This window comes from Trachurus japonicus, chromosome 16 (assembly GCF_045865225.1).
Source record: "Trachurus japonicus isolate A0001 chromosome 16, Traja_1.0".
NCBI classification, from domain to species: Eukaryota; Metazoa; Chordata; class Actinopteri; order Carangiformes; family Carangidae; genus Trachurus; species Trachurus japonicus.
In genome coordinates, this window is record NC_140922.1 from 29,987,211 (window position 1) to 30,012,683 (window position 25,473).

The 25,473-nt window shown below is 41.1% G+C and overlaps 1 protein-coding gene across 2 annotated transcripts in view; it reads left to right on the plus strand.

The window, feature by feature from the left end:
- Positions 1 to 25,473, plus strand: part of ascc3 (activating signal cointegrator 1 complex subunit 3) — a 192,508-nt gene that overhangs the window by 122,408 nt on the left and 44,627 nt on the right. For both annotated transcript variants that reach the window (XM_085803025.1, XM_085803024.1), the window contains exons 14-20: positions 3,948 to 4,082; positions 19,214 to 19,405; positions 20,761 to 20,985; positions 22,178 to 22,297; positions 23,504 to 23,668; positions 24,899 to 24,985; positions 25,126 to 25,302. In XM_085803025.1, coding sequence (XP_085659151.1) covers positions 3,948 to 4,082; positions 19,214 to 19,405; positions 20,761 to 20,985; positions 22,178 to 22,297; positions 23,504 to 23,668; positions 24,899 to 24,985; positions 25,126 to 25,302 — 1,101 coding nt within the window. The remainder of the gene's footprint in view (positions 1 to 3,947; positions 4,083 to 19,213; positions 19,406 to 20,760; positions 20,986 to 22,177; positions 22,298 to 23,503; positions 23,669 to 24,898; positions 24,986 to 25,125; positions 25,303 to 25,473) is intronic.

Sequence of the window (25,473 nt, forward strand, 5' to 3'; positions counted from 1 at the left end):
ACACAAACATACAGTATATCCATTTTCCTGCTTTCTCCCTTCTCTCTCTCGTCCTTTCTCCTCCTCAGAAACATGCTAATAATATGAGTTTTCTGCAGCCCTTAAGAACGTAAGCCCAACTTGACTCTTCTGCACCATGATAACTTCTTCTTTTTTTTTATCGCTGTGCTCAAAACGACACAAGGCTCCACAGTTGGACTCGTACGGGTTGAGGCCGTCGCGGCCGCGGCTCAGCGGGGAAGGGCCTCTTCTTCCGCTCAATATTAAATTGTCAAGAAGTGGCTGTGACATATATTAATTTCATCTGGGAGGATCTGATGGATGAAATTTCCTTTCTTACCACCACCACCACCCTCCTCCTTCTCCTTCTCCCTCCTCCTCCTCCTTCTCTCCCTCCTCCTCGTGGGAGGCGCGCTGCCAGAAAGAAGTTTAATAAGCTGAGAAGCCGGCGGTTACTGCCGACAATGATTCTACACAGCTCAGTAGTGCTGATAAAACACCTTCAATAAATAACATTTGCTGCAGTTGGTCTCTGCGGGACCACTGTGTTTGGAGCATACACACAGCTGGTCTGTGTGTGTGTGTGTGTGTGTGTGTGTGTGTGTGTGTGTGTGTGTGTGTGTGTGTGCAGTCGTGCAATATTGTTTGGTTTAATCATTTCAATTTCATAATAATATCAACACTGAAAAGTTGCAAAATTACATGAGAAACAAAGTGACCATTTTTGCTGTTGTTACACAGAAACAGAAACACTGTGGACTCTTGTTGCAGCCTTTAACAGCAACATTATTATTATTATTATTAGATAAAACAAATACATTTACTTATCTCTCTTAGGAAGATACGAAGAAACGTGCAGGTGAGGTCAGAAACCAGAAAGGCTTATACAGTAGCATGACCTCACCTTGACCAATTAAACAGAGTAAAGAAATAATATTAACATAGCTTGTGCGAGGTAGAGAATTAGAAATAACAAATAAAAAAAGAAAAGAAATTAAGATAAGGGAAGATGATAATAGTTAAAATAATAGGAGTAGTAAATAAATAAATGGAAAAAGGCAAAAAAAAAAAAAACTAATACAGATAAATTAAGTTCAAGTAACACAAAAAAGAGAAAAAGAAAAAAAAAAAACGTGAGGCACTAGGGAAGACATTATTAATATTATTATTTATCCTGAATGCTGCGATCTGAGCAACATATTTATTCCCTTCATGTTTTTAACCACTTGCACCACTGATGAGCGACGTCATGAGCTTCCCTCTATTCTCAAGACGACAACTTTACTAAATACTAAGACAAAATGAAACAACGATTTGTTTTTGTCTGGTTCTGCTACAGGCGGTCTGCAGTGTGTCTGCACAGCTGTGACTGAATATTTCACCAAAAAGGTTTTTTGTCTGATTTCAAGAATGAGAAACATTTTGTGTGTTATTTACCAGCGCCTCGAGCATTAGGACTGCAACAATAAAAGGAAGCCGGAGAAGCGGCTCTATAACTTTATACCACATATTATACATCAAAACACAAGAGGACGTTTTCTTCTTTCAAATAAAGACCAGTCTTACCTCCCTGTGATGTGTATACGTCCCTACGGCTTCAGGAAAGACAAAATGCCATTTTTGTCATTTTTGATACTGAAATCCTCTTGTAAACTTTAGTTTTCAGTCCTAATTATTTTCAGACAGTCCACTAGAAGACAACGCTACAATAGCCTGGGGTGCAAGTGGTTTTAACATGTTCAATGACGATAAATTAGACTGAACTGAACTGTATAACAGGCGTATATAATCAGAAAGCCACGTACACTGGGCTCATTTAACATTTAGACAACTGAAACCATCAATCAGCTTCAGAAAAACAATGAATATGGATCAGCAGCACCAGCATTATCATCAGATCGTGTGTCATCTCTAATGACCCGAGTGAAGAGGAGGAACAATTACAAACAAACACAACCTGACTGTTGTTACATGTACGCTTCTGCACCAGTTTAAAGGGATAGTTCAACATTTTGGCACATTGGCTCATTGCCTTAATTCCTATAGTCATAGCAGTAGGTTTGTTATCTTTAATTGTCGGTGCAAGCTATTTTTAGAACGGCGGAGCAGAGCCGTGAGCTTCCCAGAGCTACGCTACGGAGGCTCATGGGATTTCTTGGTTTCCCTAATCAAACTCATCAAATACACAATCCAACAACTCAAAAACTCTCTGGTGGACAAGTTGTGACCTGCACATTCACCACGCTATGAGATAATAAGCCTTCGTAGCGTAGCTCTGAGCAGCTCACGGCTCTGCTCCGCCGTTCTAAAAACAGCTTGCACCGACAATTAAAGGTAACGAACCTACTGCTATGACTATAGGGATTATGGCAATGGGTCAATTTGACAAAATGTTGAACTATCCCTTTAACAACAGTCCTATTCTCATGGACACGACATGGAACAAGCACCTTCGGAGGAAATTAATTAGTAAATAAAACTTAAATAAAAATTGCACGGTAAATATTTTGGTGACAAAATGTGCCAGATCACGGCTGCACAATTAATCATAATATACAGAAACCGAATTTGCAACATGGCCAAGTTTAATATCCAAATCACAGGAGATCCAACTCTTTTGATGAAGGTAAAAAAACAAAAAAGAAAATGCATTGTTGAATATTGTTGTCGCCATCGGTACGGAAGACTGGTCTAACGCTGCAGCTCGTCTTATCAGAACAAACAGGTACAATCACATTACTGCGGCGCTTCTCTCCCTTCATTGACTCCCTGTTAGATTTCATAGTGATTTAAAAACTTTATTGCTGACTCTTACGGCCTTAAACGCCCTCGCTCCCACTTACAGCCCAGATTTACTGACATGGTTTGTCCCCGTGCACCTGAGCACTGAGGACCGGTCACAGCTGGGTCAGAGTCTCGGACACCGTGGACTCAAATCAAATCTCTATTAATGTATTTGAAATGTATTTGTGTAGCCATGTGGTTATGTTTGATATGCTTTAATTTATAGTGTCACTATTTTACTTGATTATCCAACAGTTTTTCATATTGAAATCCCAGTGTTTCTACCAGGATTTTTTTTTTTTTTAAAGAGACCCCGAGGAGTCTCATATTAATCTGGATGAATCTACGTTACCCACTTGTTAATGGGTCCATTTTCGATAAATATATTGTTTTGTCTTTATCGTTATTTTGTTATAATTTTTTAGTGGTTGGCTACTTTCGGTTTCCCAGATGCCGCTTGGCGGGTCATGGGAATAACGCCACCGAATCGCCGTTTATGGTCGGAATTACGATGGTATCTGATCATCATAAAACCTCCGACTTTCACTCTTGATCAATGAAAACATTCTTGGCAAATGTTTTCGCTTTCATCCGTCTTGCGCCGGTCCAAGAATTTCACCGTGCACGCGGAGGCTCATGGGAAATGCAGTGTGGAAACACTTAACTTTCGTTGTCCCTTTAAGTAATTCTTTTTTTAATATTTTTGGGGGGGTTTTTTGCCTTTAATGGGGAGGCAGAGAGGGGGGAATGACATGCAGCAAAAGGGCCGCTTGATGCGGGATTCGAACTGCTGTGTGGAAAACAACGCTGTGGTCTGTAATCGAGGTGCAGACGAGTTTGGGGCTGACGAGAGGAGAGAAAAAAGAGAGCGAGACGATGAGGCCGTATAGCCACCGTGATATGACGACCTGGCCTCCGAGGAAGAAGAACTCAGCTGTGATGGAAAATGACCTAAACTGAGTCAAGTCGAGCTGTAACTATGTGGAAAAGGGTGCAGAGTAATAACTGGTAGATTATTATTGTGTGTCTGCCCCAATACTGAAGCAGTGGCGGCAATAATTTAGTCGTGGTGGGCCGCTATGAAAAAATGCATGTAGCAGAAACCCTGAATCATCTTTTCTCTATGTTGTTTTAATCTTGACCTTTGTGTGTGTGTGTGTCAGGTGATGGTGTTCGTCCACGCCCGTAACGCCACAGTGCGGACGGCCATGGGGCTGATCGAGTTGGCGAAGAACCACGGAGAGATCTGCTTCTTCCAGTCGGACCAGGGTCCAGACTACGGCCAGTGTGAGAAACAGGTAGAGAAACAGTTTCCATCATCTCTCTCTCTCTCTCTCTGATCCTTTAAGAAGCAGAGAAGCATCTCAGCTTCTTAACTGTTCTCTTATACTCATTAAGGAAACGAGACGGTGACATTCACAAATCCCTTCATCTCTCAAATATTGATGGTCGTCTTAATCCACACGGATAAATTTATATATGTGATTAACTGGCAGCACTTCTGAATAGATATTTTAGTTCTCTAAGTTTGACATCATTGGTGTGTGATGCTGGTTTCAAACTGGAAACAATAAGAAACTTTGCATAACATTTTTTGAACAGATTTTTTTCTTTATTAAGGCAAAAATCTGCAAGAATTAGCTCACACACACGCACACACACTTAAAGGAGTAAATGATGTAGACACATGTGTTATAGCCTGGATGGATGTGGAGCTAAATCGCTTGTGTGAACAAAGATGGTTTTTATCATTGTCACTTTAAAACTCTTTCAAAATGAAAATATATAGATTGAACATAATTGACAGTGGCATTTAATTTAGTTTATCTGCACATTATGTATAAAATAAATTAAAAATGTGCATGTGAGGTGGAAGCCAAGAAAAGCTTTTTAAAAAATATACCTCCAATATGGTAAAAACAACAAGTCGTCTTCAGTGTCAGGAATAAAAAAAAACAATACAGAAATTCATTTCATATATTAAAAAAGTAATTGACATACAAAACGAAAGAGAAAAATTAACAGATCCAATAAAGTGCTACAAATCATTGCTGAAGGTTTCCTGAACAGTGACAGTGAAGATGTTGATTGTAGTGATGTGATGCAGGTAAGTTGTTCCATACAGATGCTCCTCTGTGTTTAAAAGTGTATTGATTTAGGAAAGTCCGACAATATGGATGTGATGAAAGTCCTTTGAATGTTTGTGTATTTTATTTTGTGACTTGAATCAAACTGATTGAAACCAAATATAACAGATTTAAAGGAATAGTTCACCAAAAAATGATACATACTGATGAATACTCCGGAGTAGTTTTTTATTCCTCAAAGTGCATCTGGAGACCCGGGAGGCCAGTTCATAGTCCAACGAAAACTTTATATGAGAGTCAATAGGGCCCGACACAAAAACGTCCATAAAACTCCACAACAACCATTTAATATTCCTCCACACTGCTCGTCCACTGTAATCCAAGTGTCCTGAAGGGAGATAGTCCAGTTTACTGGAAACAATACAGTCCTGTATTGAATTTGCCTGGCAATACAGGACTGTTTAGCCTGTAAAAATGTCCTAAATGACGTTGTTTCCAGTAAACTCTGGACACTTGGATTGCAGTGGACGAGCAGTGTGGAGGAATATTAAATGGTTTTTGTTTAGTTTTATGGACGTTTTTGTGTCGGGCGCTATTACTCTCATATAAAGTTTTGGTTGGACTAGGAACCGGCCTCCCGGGTCTCCAGATGCACTTTGAGGAATAAAAAAACTACTCCGGAGTATTCATCAGCATGAGGGTGAGTCAATAATGACTGAATGAATTTCATTTTTTGGTGAACTATTCCTTTAACTCCTGAAAAGTGAAACCGGCGTCGATCCACAGCTCATCAGCGTTGTAACTTCATTAAACAGGAGCGGTGCGGTGTTGTACGTGTGTTCAGGCGCCGAGAGCAGGACACCGAGTGAGAGTGTGTGTGTGTGTGTGTAATCTGTGTGTGTGTAATTGATGGTCTCTGTGCTGTGAGGCTACCCCCCCACCCCCCCCACCCCCAGAGGACAGTCACTCAGATCCCTGCTCCCATATTTGAATCTCCTGCAACAGAAAGAAGGCAGAGTGATAAATTTAGTAACCTTTTCCTTTTGTTCCCTGGGGCTGAGCCAAGATTGATGCGCCTCTAATCTTCCCTCTATTTAAATGGGGATATGTATACAAATCAGATCACTTTTCATGCTTTCTAAAACTGGAAATACAGATAAGAGATTATGTCGGGGGACAAAAAAAAAAAAAAGAAAGAAAGAAGACGAAGAAGTGCTGCTGCTGCTGCTGCTGCTGCTGTGGCCTGGTTAGTCTTTGAAACACTACCTCAAAAGCATTGTTGCCGCTGCTCCTCCTCCTCCTCCTCCCGTGTATGTACATTAATTAAACGTGGTTGTGTGGGGTTGTGTGTGTTTGTGTGCGCGCTAACAGTGCATTAATTCACTCCCAGCTCTTCTGCCAGTGTGCCATAATGAGTATTATCTGCTCCATTAGTCCATCTTTTGAGTGTTTGTCAGTCTGCCCCGCTTTGACGAAGAAAGGGGCATCAGGTTGATTCCACTCTAAGCCCACACAGAGGTAATGCACGGCTTATTTGCACTCTGGAAATTGCCCCCCGCATTAATATTTATAGGTGTTTTTTTTAATCTCCAATATGCATATGCAGTAAAATAAAGCACCTCTGAGGTCAGTCATATAATTTAGCATTTATTTATCCAGCTTTAAAAGTCAGGAGTGATTCCACTATGTTTAGTCGGCCCCTAATGTTATTTAATTGGCTTTATCTCCGGGGTTACAGAGGCTGTCAATCAAGCTTTGAAATCTTAATGCACCCACTCAAATCAATTCTTGTTAAATACTGTTATTATTTTTTTTTTTTGTGAGCCAATGATTATGAAGTGCTGTTGAGGTAAATAATGGAAAAAAAAAAAACACAACAGTATCCGGAGGGGGCATTTCCACAGTGGCGCTACGCTCCTGCCTTTTGATCACATGTGTAGACTTAGCATTTAAATGGCGTGTTATAAAGACACCATTGTGTAGGTGTGAGAGGAGAACAGTGGGAAATGAAGCTTTGGCTGTGTCCCCAATTCTTGGGTTGTAATAGCTCTGTCATGTGTAATTAACATCAGAGCACAGAGGGGGATACTGCTGCTGCTGCTGCTGCTGCTGCTGCTGAGTCGCTGCTTAAGGACATCAACGCCGGTTTAGTGGTCAGCACAAACACAGGTCCCGGGACCAGACTATGACCTGATAAGGTTCATGAGTTACCGTGGGAGGGGCCAAAAACAAACTAACACAGAGCCAGTGGTGCACTAAAGCTGTCTGAGCACCATCAGGAGGAGAAGGATGCTAGTCAGGCTATGCAGTATTATAGCGTTAGCATTAGATTGCATGGGTTTATGTAGCAAACATCTCTGTGAAAAATATGCAAAGTATGGCTATCATTTTATTTTATGTTTTTCTTTATTCTTTAATTCGAACATATTATAAAAAGAAAAGACATATAAAATGAATAACAGGTGTTGTAGTGTCCCAAAGTGCAAACCGGGGTTATTATAGTTAACTAAAACTAAGACTAAGACTAAAACTAGTGGTGAAAAAATAATTTTGTTAACTGAAATAAAAATAAAACCTACAATGAACATCGCAAAACTAACTAAAAATCCCACAAATTTGGAAGTTGATCTTCAGAGGTCTCACAGAGGCTTTCTCCTAAACTGAAAGGCTAAGACTAAATATAAACTAGTCAATTCCTCAAAAATAAAAACTAAACTAAAACTGCTTCATCAATTCTTGAGCTAACTAAAACTAAACTGAAATAAAAAAGCAAACTGAAAAACTAACTAAAAATAAAAACTAATAAAAGTTTTAAAATAACTTTGGTACAAACAAAACGAATATTCAAACAATGTAGGTTGGAAAAGGAACTTAACATTTTAAATGCTCTCAAACATTATACTCTTAAACAGTGTGTAGCATAAACAGAATTTGCAGTTCTGAACGGTCTCATCAGGGAAACAAGACAAACAGAGCCCGCCCACACAATTTTTTTGAATCCGCATAAGTATTTATCGTTTTGGCTTCTTGTCCAGACGGATACAGCATTTTGGGGGGGTGTAAATTGTATTTTTTGGAAACAGGTCCCAGAGTGGGAAAATATGAAATCGCCACCCCAGCGTTTTTTCGTCTGGACGCCCAAAACAGATCTTTTCTGAAACAATGATGTCATACCCCCCACCGCTCTAAACCTGAGACACACCGCTACACGTTACAGTCTATAGACGTTACGTAACAATAACAACAACAGTCGACTACTGTCGGTCCCTCGGACACTGCATCTGAATCTCATCCGTTAAATCATCACCGATTGTCATATTTGCATTGACACGACTCCCAGTCAACATTTAATCCACGTATAATGTTTGAGTTTGAATACAGCGGAGGAACTTTCCATCTTCTCTTTTTTTTGTGTTTGTATGGCAGCGTTACATTTTCAGTGGTTTTCAGTGGATCCGTGTGTACGCAGATATTTCTGGAAACGATGCCGTGTTTACGGAGATTTTTTTCCAAAACGAACAAGAAAAAGATTTTTCTTTTAGTGAAGCTGTGTTTTCGTGTGGACGAGGCCATAAGCAGACTAATACAGGCTATTAAAAGCTATCGTCGATTAGGACGGAATCGGCAGGAGATCTGAGCGCTGACTGTCCCTGTTTTTACGCCTCTTTCTCAGCCGAAGATCCTGATCAAATTGATTGACAGAGACAGTGGAACAATATAAAGGATGTGTGACTGAATTAACCAGCGGGATAATGACCAAAGATTTCCCTGGTTGACTGGAAGTTGTTAGAAGCCGTGAGTTTGAATACTCATCCGGGGGGAGAGCAGCAATTTTTTAAATTTTTTTTTTAAGTAATCTGTCTGTTAACACTGTGAGACTTTACTGAGAAAAAGAAAAGTCTTATAAAGAGGCTTTGAAGTATAAAATTTCTAAGCACATGCACGAAACGAGTGACACCAGCAGAAACGGTAATGAAGTGAGCGGCCGTGCAAAGTGGCTAATGTGAGGCTACAGACATGTTTCAGCCATGTTTGATAACTGCAAATAACTGCAACAAACCAACATTAAACATTAAAACAAAAAACACCAGAAACAGAAACCCTGGCAACCGTTGCAGATACATTTCCAACTTTGTGTCATCTACATTAGCACATAATTTCCCATTTACCTCCATCAATTATTTGGTTGATTAAAACTGTCAGAGAAGTTGTGAGAAATGTCACTTTTCTAAATCTCCTCCTCCTACAACATCTTTCTTTTTTTCTCTCTCTGATTAACAGTCTGAAACACAAAAGTCTACTTCACTGTCAATGAGACAAAGTGTCAACTCTATAGTTCAGGATTCAAGCAAAATTATTCGCTATAGTGAAATAAGTGTTGTTTTTTTTACATAAAATAAGTTAAATCCAATCATGTAAAATGAAAAAACATTAAACAATGATGTGGACTAATTAAGTAATCACAGTCAGTGAGACATCAGTTAGATTAAAGCTGAGGTGAAGCGATTTGACTCGAGCTTTCTTTTCAAAAATAGTATTTATCTATCTAATAGTATCTATATCTGATAACTATAAGGTTTTGAACTATAACTGACAAAAGCAGCACCTATGATTTACCTCTGGCTGTTACTGTTACCTCCAATAAAGCACCAGTAGATGTTCTCAGTGTTGATAATAACGTAGCTGAGTCCTCGACCATTTAGGGGCTTTGTTTGTTCTGACTTTACTGTATATCTGCTACACGTTAGATTCAGAATAAACAGATTTTCAAGGCAGTTAATGTTTTTTTACCATCTCTCTCTGCAAATGTAAGAAAATTATAGTCAAACAACCAAGGACATAAAACATGTTTCATCTTTTTTTGCGAGTGCGCAGGAAACCTGAGCGTCATCATCGGGCTCTTTCTCCTCCCCAGAGAGTATTGTATTCAAAAGCCCATTTGACTTTCATTTGCTCCAAGTCTGACAATCCAGCCCCCCCCCCCCCCCCCCCCCGTCCTCCCCCTCTTCACCTCCTTCTTTTAGCCTCCCCTCGGTTTTTAATATCCAGTTCAGCCGGAGATGAAACCACCGTGCAGCAGCTGATACCGGAGGACAGAGGGGGATTTACTGTGGAGCCGAAGAGACACCTTGTGGTCCCGTGGGTCCATTACACAGATGATACAGTACCACAGCCCCGATGTGATGGGTGATGGGATGTGATGTGATGCTCAGCACAGTTTCACAGCTTCAGCACCGACTCACAGTGTCAGCGAAGGGGACGCATGGCGTGTCGGATGCACATCACCCCAAGAAACGAGTATTAATTAGTGATATACTATATATATATAAAGGTAGAGAGGACAGAACAGATAAAGCTTCACTTTGCTTCCTTCTTTCCTTCCTCCTTTCGTGTCACTTTGTTTGACAAAGACGCGGCGATGGAGACGCGGTGACGAAGCCTCGAGGGACGCCGCGGCTCCACCAGAGGAGCCTCATTAACGTCTCTTTGCCTTTATTTGCCGCTATTTTTAACAAGTCCTGTCCACTGCCCGTCTCCCTCTTCGTCCTGTCAGATCTTTTGACAACGTGTCACAGCCACACGGCGCGCCACCACGCCAGCTTCACACAGACACACACACACACACACTGATCAACTACAGAGGCTGCTGGGAACTGGAATTTAAAAAAAAAATGCATTAACGCATCTTTGACAAACGCAACGCTCGCCTTAAATAGAAGCAGAGGGTTTTGTGAAGAGGATGAAGCTCCTTCTTCTTTTCACTCTCCAACTATTCCTGGTGTCACCTGCAGTGTCATAGCCTCGGGGCGTGGTCTTATATGTTGTTATACTAATGCTAAAACAAGTCCATTTTCTCCTCTTTAAATGAATAGTTCACCAAAAAAATGAAATTCATCATGCTGATGAATACTCCAGAGTAGATTTTTATTCCTCAAAGTGCATCTGGAGACCCGGGAGGCCGGTTCATAGTCCAACCAAAACTTCATATGAGATTAACAAACGTCCATAAAACTACACAAAAACCATTTAATATTCCTCCACACTGCTCGTCCACTGCAATCCAAGTGTCGTGAAGGGAGATAGTCCAGAGTTTACTCTAAACGACGTAATTTAGGCAAGTCCGGTCACATCTGCATGCATTGCGTGAATGTGATGACAGTTCAATACAGGACTGTTTAGGCTGTAAAAATGTCCTAAATGAGGTTGTTTCCAGTAAACTCTGGACTATATCCCTTCAGGACACTTGGATTGCAGTGGACGAGCAGTGTGGAGGAATATTAAATTGTTTTTGTGTAGTTTTATGGACGTTTTTGTTTGGGCCCTATTGACTCTCTCATAAAGTTTTCGTTGGACTATGAATCGGCCTCCCGGGTCTCCAGATGCACTGAATTTCATTTTTTGGTGAACTATTCCTTTAACTTGCTTCTTCATCAGCATTAAAACAGCTGACAGGAGAGAGAAGTATGTTACGGTGGCCCTGAGGGTTCAATACCTGCAACTAAACTGTAAATATACACAACAAAAGGATCAAAGATACTCAAACATAACCTCCAGTATACCTTGTGTAACAAATTAGACTTAAGCTTCAGATTTTTACTCGATTTAGCTTCACAGTTTCCACCGTGTGTGTGTGTGTGTGTGTGTGTGTGTGTGTGTGTGTGTGTGTGTGTGTGTGTGTGTGTGTGTGTGTGTGTGTGTGTGTGTGTGTGTGTGTGTGTGTGTGTGTGTGTGTGTGTGTGTGTGTGTGTGTGTGAGAGACAGTTGAAACATCTTCTTTACACACACACAACACCTTGAAAGCAGTTTGGTGTTGAGCAGATGTGTTTCTTCCACGTTGTTTAGAGATGTTTTGACAATTCCTGCTTTTTGCTTTTCAAACAAGTTGACAATACAAAAGTGAATTTCACGCCTCAGAGACTCGGAGCCAAACACACACACACACACACACACACACACACACACACGCTCCATAAAGAGCAGACGAGACGAGACAATGTGATGCGCCTTAAATGTTTCCGCGGACTCTGACTTCAGTGGAGGTAAATCATCATCTCTGGAGCCAGACGCCGCGCGGCAGCAGCAGCGTCTCGTTGAACGTTGGAGGATATTTGTGGCTCCTCATTAGGCGTTGACCGTTTTAAATTGCGTTTCTGATAAGTGACTGAAGGCTGCAGAGGAAGAGCAGTGCAGGGAATAGGGAAGTGTTATCAGTGGGCAGATGCAATATGAACCATAAGGTGATGAATTAACCTTATTTGTCACTGTCAACTGACCAGTTCAGCAGAGGAAACTGAATATTGCAGCGAAAAATGTTTATAGAATCAACAAGATGGAAGATCAAACACTGCTTGACTGGACTTATAAAGGTTTCAAAGAAAGCGCTCAGTTAAATGCTTAACTGTAGGTTCACATTGAAAACCCTCGGGAGCGTCCGGGCAAACACAAGTAATTTGTTTTCTATGAGAGCCGCCGTCTTTCAGAGATAAACAGTTTCAAAAAGAGGAAGTTGAAGTTTGCTGAAATGTATGGAAATGAGCTATTACAAAGGTAAAGGTAAAGGCACAGAAATACCCTATTTAATTGCATCATTGCTTAACGGTTCTGAAGGCAAATATGTCAATTCAAAAGTTGCTCTTCACTAAACATTGCACATTTGTGAGTTTTACACCATCTTCCTGTGCGATTTTTCACAATAAAAGCTCAATTAAGACATTAATGGAGACTGTCAACTAAAACTCTAGGGGGGGCTTATGATGGACGGAGAAAGAGAGTGAATCAAAACCATTAAAATGTGGCTTCTTGTTAAAATATGACCAATTTCCCATTAAAACATATGCGATTGGGGGAAAATTCATAACTTCTGCAGTTTAGGCTCTGGTCACTCCTTTTGTAAAATGACAAATGTCTGTAATATGTGAATAAAATGATATTTCATCGTTTTAAGTACCACTTGCAATTACACCAAGTACCACTAGGGGGGCGTTAGCTGCGTTATCGGACAAGCACGTAACCATATAATAGCCGACTGCTAAACTGTTCAGTCCAACACCTGATGTGTTTAGGCTGCAAAAGGCTTGGTCAGGTTCATTTAGCCGACTGCATGTAGCACTGTTATCATAATTTCATTTGGTACGGTCATTTTAATTAAATGGATGACCAAGCACGAATATTCGAATGAGCTTTGCCGTGCTTCCAAAGCGTCCACGAATTTTTGAGTGTGTAAGAAAAGAGTCACAATTGAAGCTTGGAAAATTCAAGACGCACCAAGAAACCTTCCACATTTATTTCCCATAATAACCGGCGACAGTTTAATTAGTGAAGCTGTAGTTTCGGTCGTTTCCTCCCTGAGATGGAGCTAAAGCAGAACGAGGCCGATATGTGATGGAAAACAATGGAGTGGAGTGGGTGTAAGTGGAAACTCATCCTCCCACTCGCTCCCACCTATCGAGCATTAACGGCCGCCCTCGTCGAGCAGCGACAAGGGGCCGGCGCCGCGTGGACAACAATTAGCCACCGTGCTTCAGTTTAACAGAGTTGAGTGGACAGTTGGTGTTGGTGTTGTCAGGGCCATTTATCCACCTTGTTCTCCACCACAGAGCCAAGGCTGCGTTTCACCTCCGCTCACAAACACCGACGCTGCTGCTGCTGCTTCCTGTTGCACGAAATACAAGCTTGTTAGTTAGTTAGTTAGTTAGTTTTAGTTTATTTCGGACATGTTAAAAGAAATAAAACATAATACAGAAATGGACAGACCTAACAAATAAAAACTTTGCAAAGACAACATATGAACAAAATAAAATAAGTAATTGAAAATAAAGATAATTAGATTTTTTTGTTTGTTTGTTTTTTCATATCCGAAAAGGAGTGGGAAGAAGTAAAACGTATTCACTCCCACCCCTTATTCATAAATTCATAAATTATCTAGTCACTATAGTCTATACAATAAATTAATTTATGAGTTTATTTAACTGGATTTATTCTAATATATTATTATATTTATATACATATAGATTTATTCTAACATATGATTGATTACTAATCTTTATCTCTCTATATAGTCATAAAAAACATATACAAACACATTCATACATACAAAGACAAACTGAAAGTAACACGAACAGGGCAACAAATAAACTAAGTCGGTAAATAATACCCAAATAAATAATAATAAGTAGGGGTGGGAGAAAAAATTGATTCACATAAATATCGCAATATCTTTTTTGATGATTTTTAAATCGATTTTTTTTTCCAAAATCGATTTTTTATTTTTTATTTTTTTTTAATATTGTGCAATGTGCATTTGTTAGCCTTTTTTTTTTTTACATACAGAGAGTACAGGTTTTGAAAAGGGTTTAAGTTCACTTTATAATGGAGTAATGTTAATTTATAGGCTCCTACAGTATTTGTGTGCAGATAAATGTTAAAAATGCTGACTAAAAATCGAGAGAATCGGCAATATCGTAGAATCGCAATTTAAATCGAATCGCCATCCAAAAAATCGTAGAAGAATTGAATCGGGAGAAAAGCATATCGTCCCAGCCCTAATAATAAGCACCTTGTGGTTGTCACTCAGACACCCTCATTTCTGTACATACTGAAAATAATTTCTTTGTATTTCTTTTTGAACTGGATTATGTTTGGACATTCTTTTAACCCCACATTCAAACTGTTCCATAGTTTAGTTCCACAGATAGGAACACAAAAGCTCCTTCTTGTTTCATCTCGCTATGTGTTTCATGTTGAAACAAAATTGTCAAAAATGTAAAAAGCAGCTCGTTACACCGAGATAGAGAGAGCTCCTCCTCAGAGAGCGAGAGAGAGAGAGAGAGAGAGGGTTTGACAAGCAGCTCTGGTGTTGTAGCTGATGTCCTCTCTGTAGTCACAGGCCTTGATAGACGGTGAGTGGAGCTGGCAGCCGGCTGTCTGCGGACCGAGCCAGCTCTGCAGCTCTGCAGCGGCGGCGGCGAGTGGCGGCGAGCGAGCGGCGGGGGCCTAATGGGACCTGATCAGGAGCTTAGGTCGCTGCCATCTCAGATACAGGCATGGCACAGCAGACATCAGCGCTAACTCACCTTAGATTAGAGGCTGGAAGCATGGCTGTAACGCACTCTGACACCTCAAAGCAAAGCCTCAGCCACAGCATTTCAATTACCTACTTCTCTCTCTCTCTCTGTCTCTGTCTCTCTCTCTGGCGCTCACATGGATCCCAACAGCACAGAGCAACGTGGCCCCGAGGACTCGGCACCGGGCCGCCGCAGTTTGCCCTGATTTTTCATACATATATGGTTTTAGACAGCAGAGCACCATTATGTGTGTGTTTTTTTTAGTTTTTTTTTAGTTCTTCTGTTGCATCATTTCTTTACGGGATTGTCGTCTGAATAAATCACAGCTTAAACGGATAGTTCACCCAAAATTCAAATTTCACTCATTATCTCCAGTACTCACCCTCATGTCGACTAAGGGCTGGGAGAAGTTTCAGAGTCCTCCGTGGCTTCTCTGAGTTACGGGGGGGTCCGCGCAGCAGTATTTGTCCATATAATGGTTGTGAATGGTGTCCAAAAAGACACACCAAAAAACATCCAAATACCTCCATGCTGCTCGTCTGTAATGTCCCTCTTGTATTGAAGCCCCAACATGAGAAATTGTTCAGAAAAAAATTAAATAAGTCTATATTTTAAGGAGAGCAAATAAGGAGAGCAAAACCAAGTCGCCATATTGCGGCGCCATCTTGGAAATCTATTGTGGTGTATGTGGTGGGAGTACTGTATTGTTTTTCTGTGAGAGCAAAAACCAAGACGCATTCCTATCAACTTGATTCTACTTGTTGACATGGCAATAAACTCTTTGAATCTTGAATCTTGAATCTTGAATCTTGAATCTTAAGCTTGTTTGTAGCGGAAGCTCCCAGTGTCTCAGTTCACTGCTCTTCCTGTGTCATTGCACTGACCGGCGGAACAATTTCTCATATTGGGGCTTCAATACAAGAGGGACATTACAGACGAGCAGTATGGAGGTATTTGGATGTTTTTTGGTGTGTCTTTTTGGACAAAGAAAAGTGAGCACCATTCACAACCATTATATGGACAAATACTGCTGCACTCCGAGAAGGCACGGACGACTCTGAAACTTCTCCCAGCCCTTAGTCGACATGAGGGTGAGTAGATAATGAGTGAAATTTGAATTTTGGGTGAACTATCCCTTTAACGCAGCATGGACGTGGAAATGGAGGGAGGCTGGAGCTGCAACAGCACGACAACAGTGTGTTCACCTCCAAATCATGTGTGAAGTGAGGAGGGATTAGACCGGATCTGTAGAGGACACGCCAAAGAGTCTTTGTGAGAAGGACGGATGATGTCACCTGACCACATCTACCAATAAATAAATGCCCTTATATGGTTTTGTTCTATGAAAGTTCACACTCACAGAGACAAGAGGAGAGAAATGATGAGCTAGTATGAAATATGTTCCCAAAAGGAGAATGTGAGGCCATTTTTAGGAGACGTTAAATAGTTCAATAACTGATTTTATAGTGAAATTTGAGTGATAAAACATTTTAAATATGTCAAATGCTACAAAGCTACAAAACTTTAGTGAACAGCTTCCATACATATTAGGTAAAAAAAAAAGTGGCAACAACAGCGACACCATGTGGTGAGAGACCAGATCACAAACACTGGCTGATGTCTTGGCAACTGCAAAGTGTACAAGAACAAATATGGTGTCTATAGATCAATCTATATGGTTAAATTGACCACATTCAGACGACAGCTCAACTCAGACTTTATTTATAGAGCACTTGAAGTTGACCAAAGTGCTGTGCTGTACAGATCAATAAAAACATACCATTATTAAAATATCATAAAATACAAAAGTAGAGTGCAATAGAATACAAATGAGCTTTAAATAAACAAATAAAACACAAGTAAAAGACAAATGTGTCAACTCAACTGAACGCCAGGGAGAAAAGACAAGTCCACATCTGAGGATTTAATTACCATTCATACTTTACTTGATCATGATTGGCTGAAACATTTTCAATGAATTTAAACTCCTGCAACCCCTGAAATGACACAATTCCTGCAATAACTTACATACGGTCACAACATATAAACTAATGCAGTTTCATGCATTTCCTATGTAAATCTACGTCCCAGTTCCACTTGAACCAGATCAGCTTGAATAAAATGTTCTGTTCTGTGTCCATGACCCTGATTCAGGCCCAAATACTGACTGTGTGTGTGTATGTAAACCCAGGGGAACAGGTTTACATATGGATATAGATGTCACCTGCTTTGTTAGTGCTGCTGCTGGCTGGCTGTTCTAATAATACCTGTGTTAAAGCCACCTCAGGCGATATGTAAATGTTAACAAAAAGTCAGAGTATAAAGGTGGAAATCAGTAGCAACGAGAACTGCAGCGTCGGCTAGATTATTCTTATTAATTTTTTTTCAATAAATAATTGAATTAGAGAATGAAGAGGGAATATGGTGTGAGAACAGAGCTGACAGGTTTATGTTCAGAGGGGAAAACGGTTTGTTCCAGTAACCTTTATTTACACTGACTGGACTGACAAAGAGTCTTGTCTGTTATATGACATGTTGTGTTATGTGTAGAGGCAAAACATCCTGAACAGGAACAATGACAGACATTTTATTAATAATTGTCAAACATGAAAAAAAAGAAAAGAAAAGAAAAGAAATCAACATGAGGTTCAGTCCATGAGTCTGTTTAAATCCAGGAATGCTGCGGTCAATGGCGCTTAAGTTAAGCCCCGCCCTCTCCACCTGAGAGGAGGAGCACTCACGATCGCTGACACACTAAAATATCAATTAATCAATCAATCATCTTAATTAATAAATCTGCTTCATCTTAAACAGTTTTGAAAGACAGCGACAAACGCCGTCGTCGAGGGATAAAATCCTCTAAAGCCGAGTTGTGGAGCTTCTGCTGTCTGATGAATTTAAACGGAAGATTTACTGGTTTATGGAAACGAGCAGCTTACAAGCGTCTTTTTAATTATCATTTAAAAATCAAGGATTTGAACATTAGGATGCACTCGCATGAAATTTGATCTAGTTTGTTTTTTCCATCGCACAGTCTGAGTCCTTCACCTTTTATAAACAAGGTTTGCTTTGCTTTGCATACAGATCCAGACACTCGGTGGCACCCAAACACCCAATCAGAGTGTGTGTATGTGTGTGTGTGAGGCTGTAATGGGCTTTCTCTCTTTGTGGTGGGGGGATGAAGAGGGGGGAGAGGGGGGAGGAGTGTGTGGGGGCTGGTGGGCTCTGACCTCCATTTAGAGGCCCAGAGAGAGAGAGATAAAGCCCCGTGATGATGAGGATCCCCCTGCAGCCCAGCCAGGTCACTGCTCTGCTGCTGTCGGCCACCAGCACACGGCTCAATCTGCCCCACGGTGTGTGTGTGTGTGTGTGTGTGTGTGTGTGTGTGTGTGTGTGTGTGTGTGTGTGTGTGTGTGTGTGTGTGTGTGTGTGTGTGTGTGTGTGTGTGTGTGTGTGTGTGTGTGTGTGTGTGTGTGTGTGTGTGTGTGTTGGGGGTGGGTGGGGAGGGGGTCTCTGAGCTGCAGACGCTGGTTGAATCCACTGGAGCCACCTGTGCTCTTCATTAGACTCCATCTTTAATAAGCTGCTCACACAGTTTGTGAAGCCTTTGTGAATTTTGGGTGAACTATCCCTTTAAACATGAACATAAACAGTCCCATTTATGTTCATGTTTAAAGGGATAGTTCACCCAAAATTCAAGTTTCACTCATTATCTACTCACCCTCATGTGGACTAAGGGCTGGGAGAAGTTTCAGAGTCCTCCGTGGCTTCTCTGAGTTACAGCGGGGCTCCGTGCAGCACTGCATGTCCATATGACGGTAACGAACGGAGCTCACTTTTCTTCGTCCAAAAAGACACACCAAAAAACATCCAATTACCTCCATAGTGCTCGTCTGTAATGTCCCTCTTGTATTGAAGCCCCAACATGAGAATTTTTTCTGAAAGAAATTAAATAAGTCTATATTTTAAGCTTGTTTGTAGAGGAAGCTCCCAGTGTTGCTCTGCCGGAATCTCGCGTGATTTGCGGAGCCTCGAACTGGGTGTCAGTGCAAATCGCGCAAGATTTGGACGGACCAGGAAGAGCAGTGCTGGGAGCTTCCGCTACAAACAAGCTTAAAACATATACCTATTTAATTTTTTTCGGAACAATTTCTCATGTTGGGCCTTTGAATTTGGGTGAACTATCCCTTTAATGTGTTTTTATCTCTTCTCCTTCTTCTTCTCCTCCTTCTTCTTCTGTGGTTTTAAACTAACCTGGACTCATCCCTCTGTTTTCAGATCCAGCGCTCCAGGAACAAGCAGATGAAGGAGATGTTCCCAGAAGGCTTTGGGATCCACCACGCCGGCATGCTGCGCTCCGACCGCAGCATGATGGAGAGCATGTTCTCCAAAGGTCACCTGAAGGTGCTGGTCTGCACCGCCACGCTGGCCTGGGGTGTCAACCTGCCCGCACACGCCGTTATTATCAAGGTCCGTACTGTTTGATTGGTTTCTTTCTTCTTTGCTTGTGTATTTCCTATAAATAAGGCTGAATTATCTCAGGTTTCAGTCACTACAGCAAAATATGAATTTAAAAGTCACAGTAGTTAGTTCAACATTTTGGCAAATTGGCCCATTGCCATAATCCCTATAGTCATAGCAGTAGGTTCGTTACCTTTAATTGTCGGTGCAAGCTATTTTTAGAACGGCGGAGCAGAGCCGTGAGCTGCTCAGAGCTACGCTACGGAGGCTCATGGGATTTCTTGGTTTCATTCATCAAACTCATCAAATACACAATCCAACAACTCCAAAACGCTCTGGTGGACAAGTTGTGACCTGCACATTCACCACGCTATGAGATAATAACAGAACGTTACCAGACAGAGTTGTTTTAGAGGGAAATACAGAGACTGATTGATGAAAAACTGCTCTAGACGGGAACGCGCATCAGCGATTTTGCATGAATTTCCCTCTAAAACAACTCTGTCTGGTAACGTTGTGTTATTATCTCATAGCGTGGTGAATGTGCAGGTCACAACTTGTCCACCAGAGCGTTGTGGAGTTGTTGGATTGTGTATTTGATGAGTTTGATGAGGGAAACCAAGAAATCCTATTAGCCTCTGTAGCGTAGCTCTGAGCAGCTTGTGGCTCTGCTCCGCCGATCTAAAAATAGCGTGCACCGACAATTAAAGGTAACGAACCTACTGCTATGACTATAGGGATTATGGCAATGGGCCAATTTGCCAAAATGTTGAACTATCACTTTAAAGAGGCTCCTTCATCTAGTGTCTAGTCATAAAAAGGCAGTGTCAGTTTGTAAACAGTTGGTCACAGTAGTTCTTAACAAACTATAATAATATTTGCGGCAGCAGGTGTGTGTGTTCATGTTAAAGCACAAACACTGTGACTCATGTGTGTTTTTAAATGTTAATAAATATGTCAGCAGTGAAACATTTAATCAAAATAAATGAAATTGCTGGAACTTAATTATTATTATTTGTTTTACTTAAATAAAATGTGATGAAGCTCACAGAAGAAATATCATACTGTATAAACTAAAGTGACATTCAGTAAATGCACAGTCTTATCGACGACAGTGGCCTTTAACCAACACTGCACCGTTACCATAGCAAATTACTTCCCACAGTGCATTTAAAATGCTATTTATAGTGCCGGTGCACTGATGTAGGTATTTTCCTTTGTTGTAATCACATATGGAGTTAGACTGGATCTATTTGGCCCCAGATCATTAGGGAATATTCAATATTTGAATCTCGCTGCAGCACAAACACCATCACTTAACTGTTTTTGTAAATAATGAGATATTTCTGTTTTTGCCTCCTCAGGGAACTCAGATCTACGACGCCAAGCGCGGCACCCTGGTGGACCTGGGCATCCTGGACGTCATGCAGATCTTCGGCCGCGCCGGTCGTCCCCAGTTCGACAAGTACGGCGAGGGCACCATCATCACCAGCCACGAGAAGCTGAGCCACTACCTGACGCTGCTCACCCAGCAGAACCCCATCGAGAGCCAGTTCCACGACAGCCTGGCCGACAACCTCAACGCCGAGGTCGGCCTCTGCTCCGATAGCACTCATTTCTTCTTTTTCTGGATCAGGAGGAGGGAATTTAAAGGGAAAGTTCAACATTTTGGCAAATTGGCCCATTGCCATAATCCCTATAGTCATAGCAGTAGGTTTGTTACCTTTAATTGTCGTCGGTGCAAGCTGTTTTTAGAACAGCAGAGAAGAGCTGCAAGCTGCTCAGAGCTAGGCTACGGAGGCTCATGGGATTTCTTGGTTTCCCTCATCAAACTCATCAAATACACAATCCAACAACTCCAAAACGTTCTGGTGGACAAGTTGTGACCTGCACATTCACCACGCTATGAGATAATAACAGAACATTACCAGACAGAGTTGTTTTAGAGGTAAATTCATGCAAAACAGCTGATGCGCATTACCTTCAGGGACATTTTTTTAGTAAGCAGTCTCTGCATTTACCTCTAAAACAACTCTGTCTGGTAACGTTGTGTTATTATCTCATACCGTGGTGAATGTGCAGGTCACAACTTGTCCACCAGAGCGTTTTGGAGTTGTTGGATTGTGTATTTCATAAGTTTGATGAATGAAACCAAGAAATCCCATTAGCCTCCGTAGCGTAGCTCTGAGCAGCTCACGGCTCTACTCCGCCGTTCTAAAAATAGCTTGCACCAACAATTAAAGGTAACGAACCTACTGCTATCCTCCTACACTCCTTTTGGCCAATTTGCCAAAATGTTGAACTATCCCTTTAAAGGGAAAGTTTGGGTTGTTTGACCTGGGGTCGTGTGAGGTAATTCAGTAATTTCACATATGAGACTGTGATGTTTTTTTAGAATGAATCACAATTGTGCTGAAGTTCAGTATAACATCACAACCTGCACAGCTTTTTACTTCCTTTTCTACCCGTTACCTCGAGTGTGCACTGATGTATCCAGGCTTCTTCCTCCTCATCCTCTTATTTCTGCAAATATTTTCATCCTTGCAAACTTTATTACAACCTTAGAGAGACACCGACCATTAATGTGCTGCTGATTACTGTTTAATAGACACCCAGAGAGTGATACATGTAGGTAAAAGTCAGACAGTGTTGATATCGGTGGTGTTGGTGGTCGTGTTGAGGCTGCAGTTCCCTCAGGTGTCCACCAGATGGAGTCAGAGACCAGACACTGAAACTGTGTGTTGTGTGTGTTGTGTGTGTTGTGCTGTTGTGCTGTTTCAGATCGCCTTGGGAACGGTCACCAACGTGGAGGAGGCAGTGAAATGGCTGAGTTACACCTACTTCTATGTTCGCATGAGGGCCAACCCACTGGTGTACGGCATCAACCACAAGGCCTATCAGGTGTGTGATGATCAGAGGGAGTTGCATCTCTTGTTCTGCTGTTAAAGGGTTATTCAGCAAAGTTCAGGCAGGATGACTGTGTCAATAACAATTAAAACCACACAGTTAAAAGTCAAAAATCATTTTATATGAACAGGAAACACCAGATATTTTCAGTTATAAAGGGATACTTCACCCAAATCGATAATTCATCAATTGTCTACGCACTTACTAACTTTCAGAGTCATCAAAACGCTTTAGGAGTTCCAGGGGGGGTCCGACTGGCAACGGATTTTCATATGATGGCGGCGGATAGAGTTCACTTTTGAATCGTCCAAAACACACACTATGAAACATCCAGATACCTCCATACTGCTTGTCTGTACTGACCAAAGTGTCCTGAAGCCGCCACATGATGAAGTTGTTGGGAAAAAATTAATGTGATCTCTGTTTTCAGCCTTGTTGTAGCAGTAGCTCCCAGTGGCTGCACGAGATTTGCTGCGAGATGTTTGTTCAGCATTGTAAACCATTGGATGTATGATGTAAACACGGAAGAACATCTCTTGCAGCCACTGGGAGCTACTGCTACAACAAGGCTGAAAACAGAGATCAAATTAATTTTTTCTGAACAACTTTTTCCTTCTCGGCTTCAGGACACTTGGGTCAGTACAGACGAGCAGTATGGAGGTATCTGGATGTTTCATAGTGTGTGTTTTGGACGATTCAAAAGTGAACTCTATCCACCGCCATTACAGTATATGAAAATCCGTTGGCAGCCGGACCCCCCCTGGAACTCCTAAAGCGTTTTGATGACTCTGAAAGTTCTCCAAACCCTTCGTTGGCATGACGGTGACTAGACAATTGGTGAATCATCGATTTTTGGTGAAGTATCCCTTCAAGAACAGATATTTATCTTATTGTTGTTCTTAGGTATACAAAATTAAAAAAAAGAAAACATGAAAATCAAGTCAAAACTGGATGAAATATTAAGTCTAAGAAATTCATGGAGCTCGATATTTGAATCCTGTACATCTTCATGTATAGAGAACACTTAGAAAAACATCATCATGCGTATTGAGAGTAAACTGATGAAGGAAAAATGGATTTAAATGATTTCAGGCTGCCTTTAAACAAAAATAAAAGTATAGTAAGTACTGTATATACGGTAATGTTGTCTGAGGAGTTTGTGAATGAAAGCCTGTGTGTGTGTGTGTGTGGTTGTTGCAGATGGATCCGTCCCTGGAGCTTTACCGGAAGGACCTGGTGGTGGAGTCGGCCAGGAAGCTGGACAAGGCCCGGATGATCCGCTTCGAGGAGCGCACCGGGTACTTCGCCTCCACCGACCTCGGCCGCACCGCCAGTCACTTCTACATCAGATACAACACCATCGAGGTAAAACGTGTGTGTGTGTGTTGGTGTGAGATCAGTAAATATTTGGCTTTTGTTTCAAACATATTTACAGTTTCCCAGCTTGGAGCCAAACAGAGGAGGGATTTAAAATGAACAGATAGATAAATATGACAGCTGAGTGTTTGTTTTTTTTGTACCAAAGCAGAAGAGTTGCACGTTTCCTCCCTGAACGCAGCTTTTCATCATGTCTATAACCAGACAGCTTGGTCCTAATACACTCACACAATCTAAGGGAATAGATTGGTGCAACTCACTCACTGTAATTTACATTTCCACACATGAGCCAGAGGAGGGCGTTGTTTCACATCGGGACGTTTCTGTGTGTGTGTTTAAAACGTCCAACTGCACCCAGAGTGTTGAGGGGGTAATAATAATAGTAGTAGTATAAATAAAGTTTATTATTAATATTAATATTAATAGTAAACTTTATTTATAGAGCACTTATCAAACGAAAGTACAAAAAGTTCTTAACAGAGAAAAATGAGGATGACAGTTAAAACGAGAGAGTTTACACAGACAGTTAAAACAAGAAATCACAACAGAGGATAAAATAAACAAAAAATAAAATGACAATAAAACTACAGTAGCAGGACTGGGTAGAAGCAAACAGATAAATTATGTTAATCAAAAAAATCAGGAAAAGCTAAACAAAAGAAATGTGTTTTAAGTAAAGACAAGAATAAGACCACCTTTTAAGAGATTTAAATATGAAAACAATAAAAAAGAAAGGCAACAATAAAGGAGCAGAATTAAAATCATTTTACATGTACACACCATTTAATTGCTGAAAAAAACATCTTTATTTTCTTACCTTTTATTATTATTTGTTTTTTTTTCTCTCTTTCTGAGCTTTCACCGTCACTCTGGGTTTAACAATATTTTAGTTGTTATTTTTCTTCTCAAGAAACTCTGTAGTTTGTATTCCTGTGCTTTGTGTACTGTCATGTGTCCTCTTTCTCACTGGATTTCTCACCAATAAGCAAAATGATGATGATTATAATAATAATAGTAATCTTAATTTTGCATTTTTAAAAGCTGATGTCAACACAACACTTACTTATAGCCCCTGTACCTTTAAATGAAAGATTGATATTTGTCAGATGTGTATTTAATGTAACCTAATGTAACCCTATGGATGAAAGAAACTTTTTATTCATAATTGATCCACTGTCTTTCACTTCTTCTTCTTCTCTTTGTTCATTTTCCCTCCAGACGTTCAATGAAAACTTCAACTCCCAGCGCACCGAGGCCGACATCCTCAGCATCGTGTCCAAGGCCGAGGAGTTTGAGCAGCTGAAGGTGAGAGAGGTCACCGGGACGCCTGAGGTAAATAAATCTACACCGGGGGTCTGGTAGTATCTCATCTTGTGTGTGTGTGTGTGTGTGTGTGTTTCTGTGTGTGTGTGTTTCTGTGTGTGTGTGTGTTTGTGCGTGTGTAGGTGCGTGACGAGGAGCTGGAGGAGCTGGACCAGTTGTTGTCCAACTACTGCGAGCTGCCGGCGGCCGGCGGCTCGGAGAACGGCTACGGCAAAGTCAACATCCTGCTGCAGACGTACATCGGCCGCGGAGAGGTGGACAGCTTCTCGCTGATCTCAGACCTGTCCTACGTGGCCCAGGTGAGGACTGGAGGGGCAACACACTGGTTACACAACACAACACACACACATACACACAGCTGATGGTTCACTGCAGCAGCTGGAGGTGAAGTATCAGCTGAAGTGTCTTGTCCAGTTCAATGCAACAACTTAGTAACTACTGGAGAAACTAAGTGAGTTTAATTCAGTTTT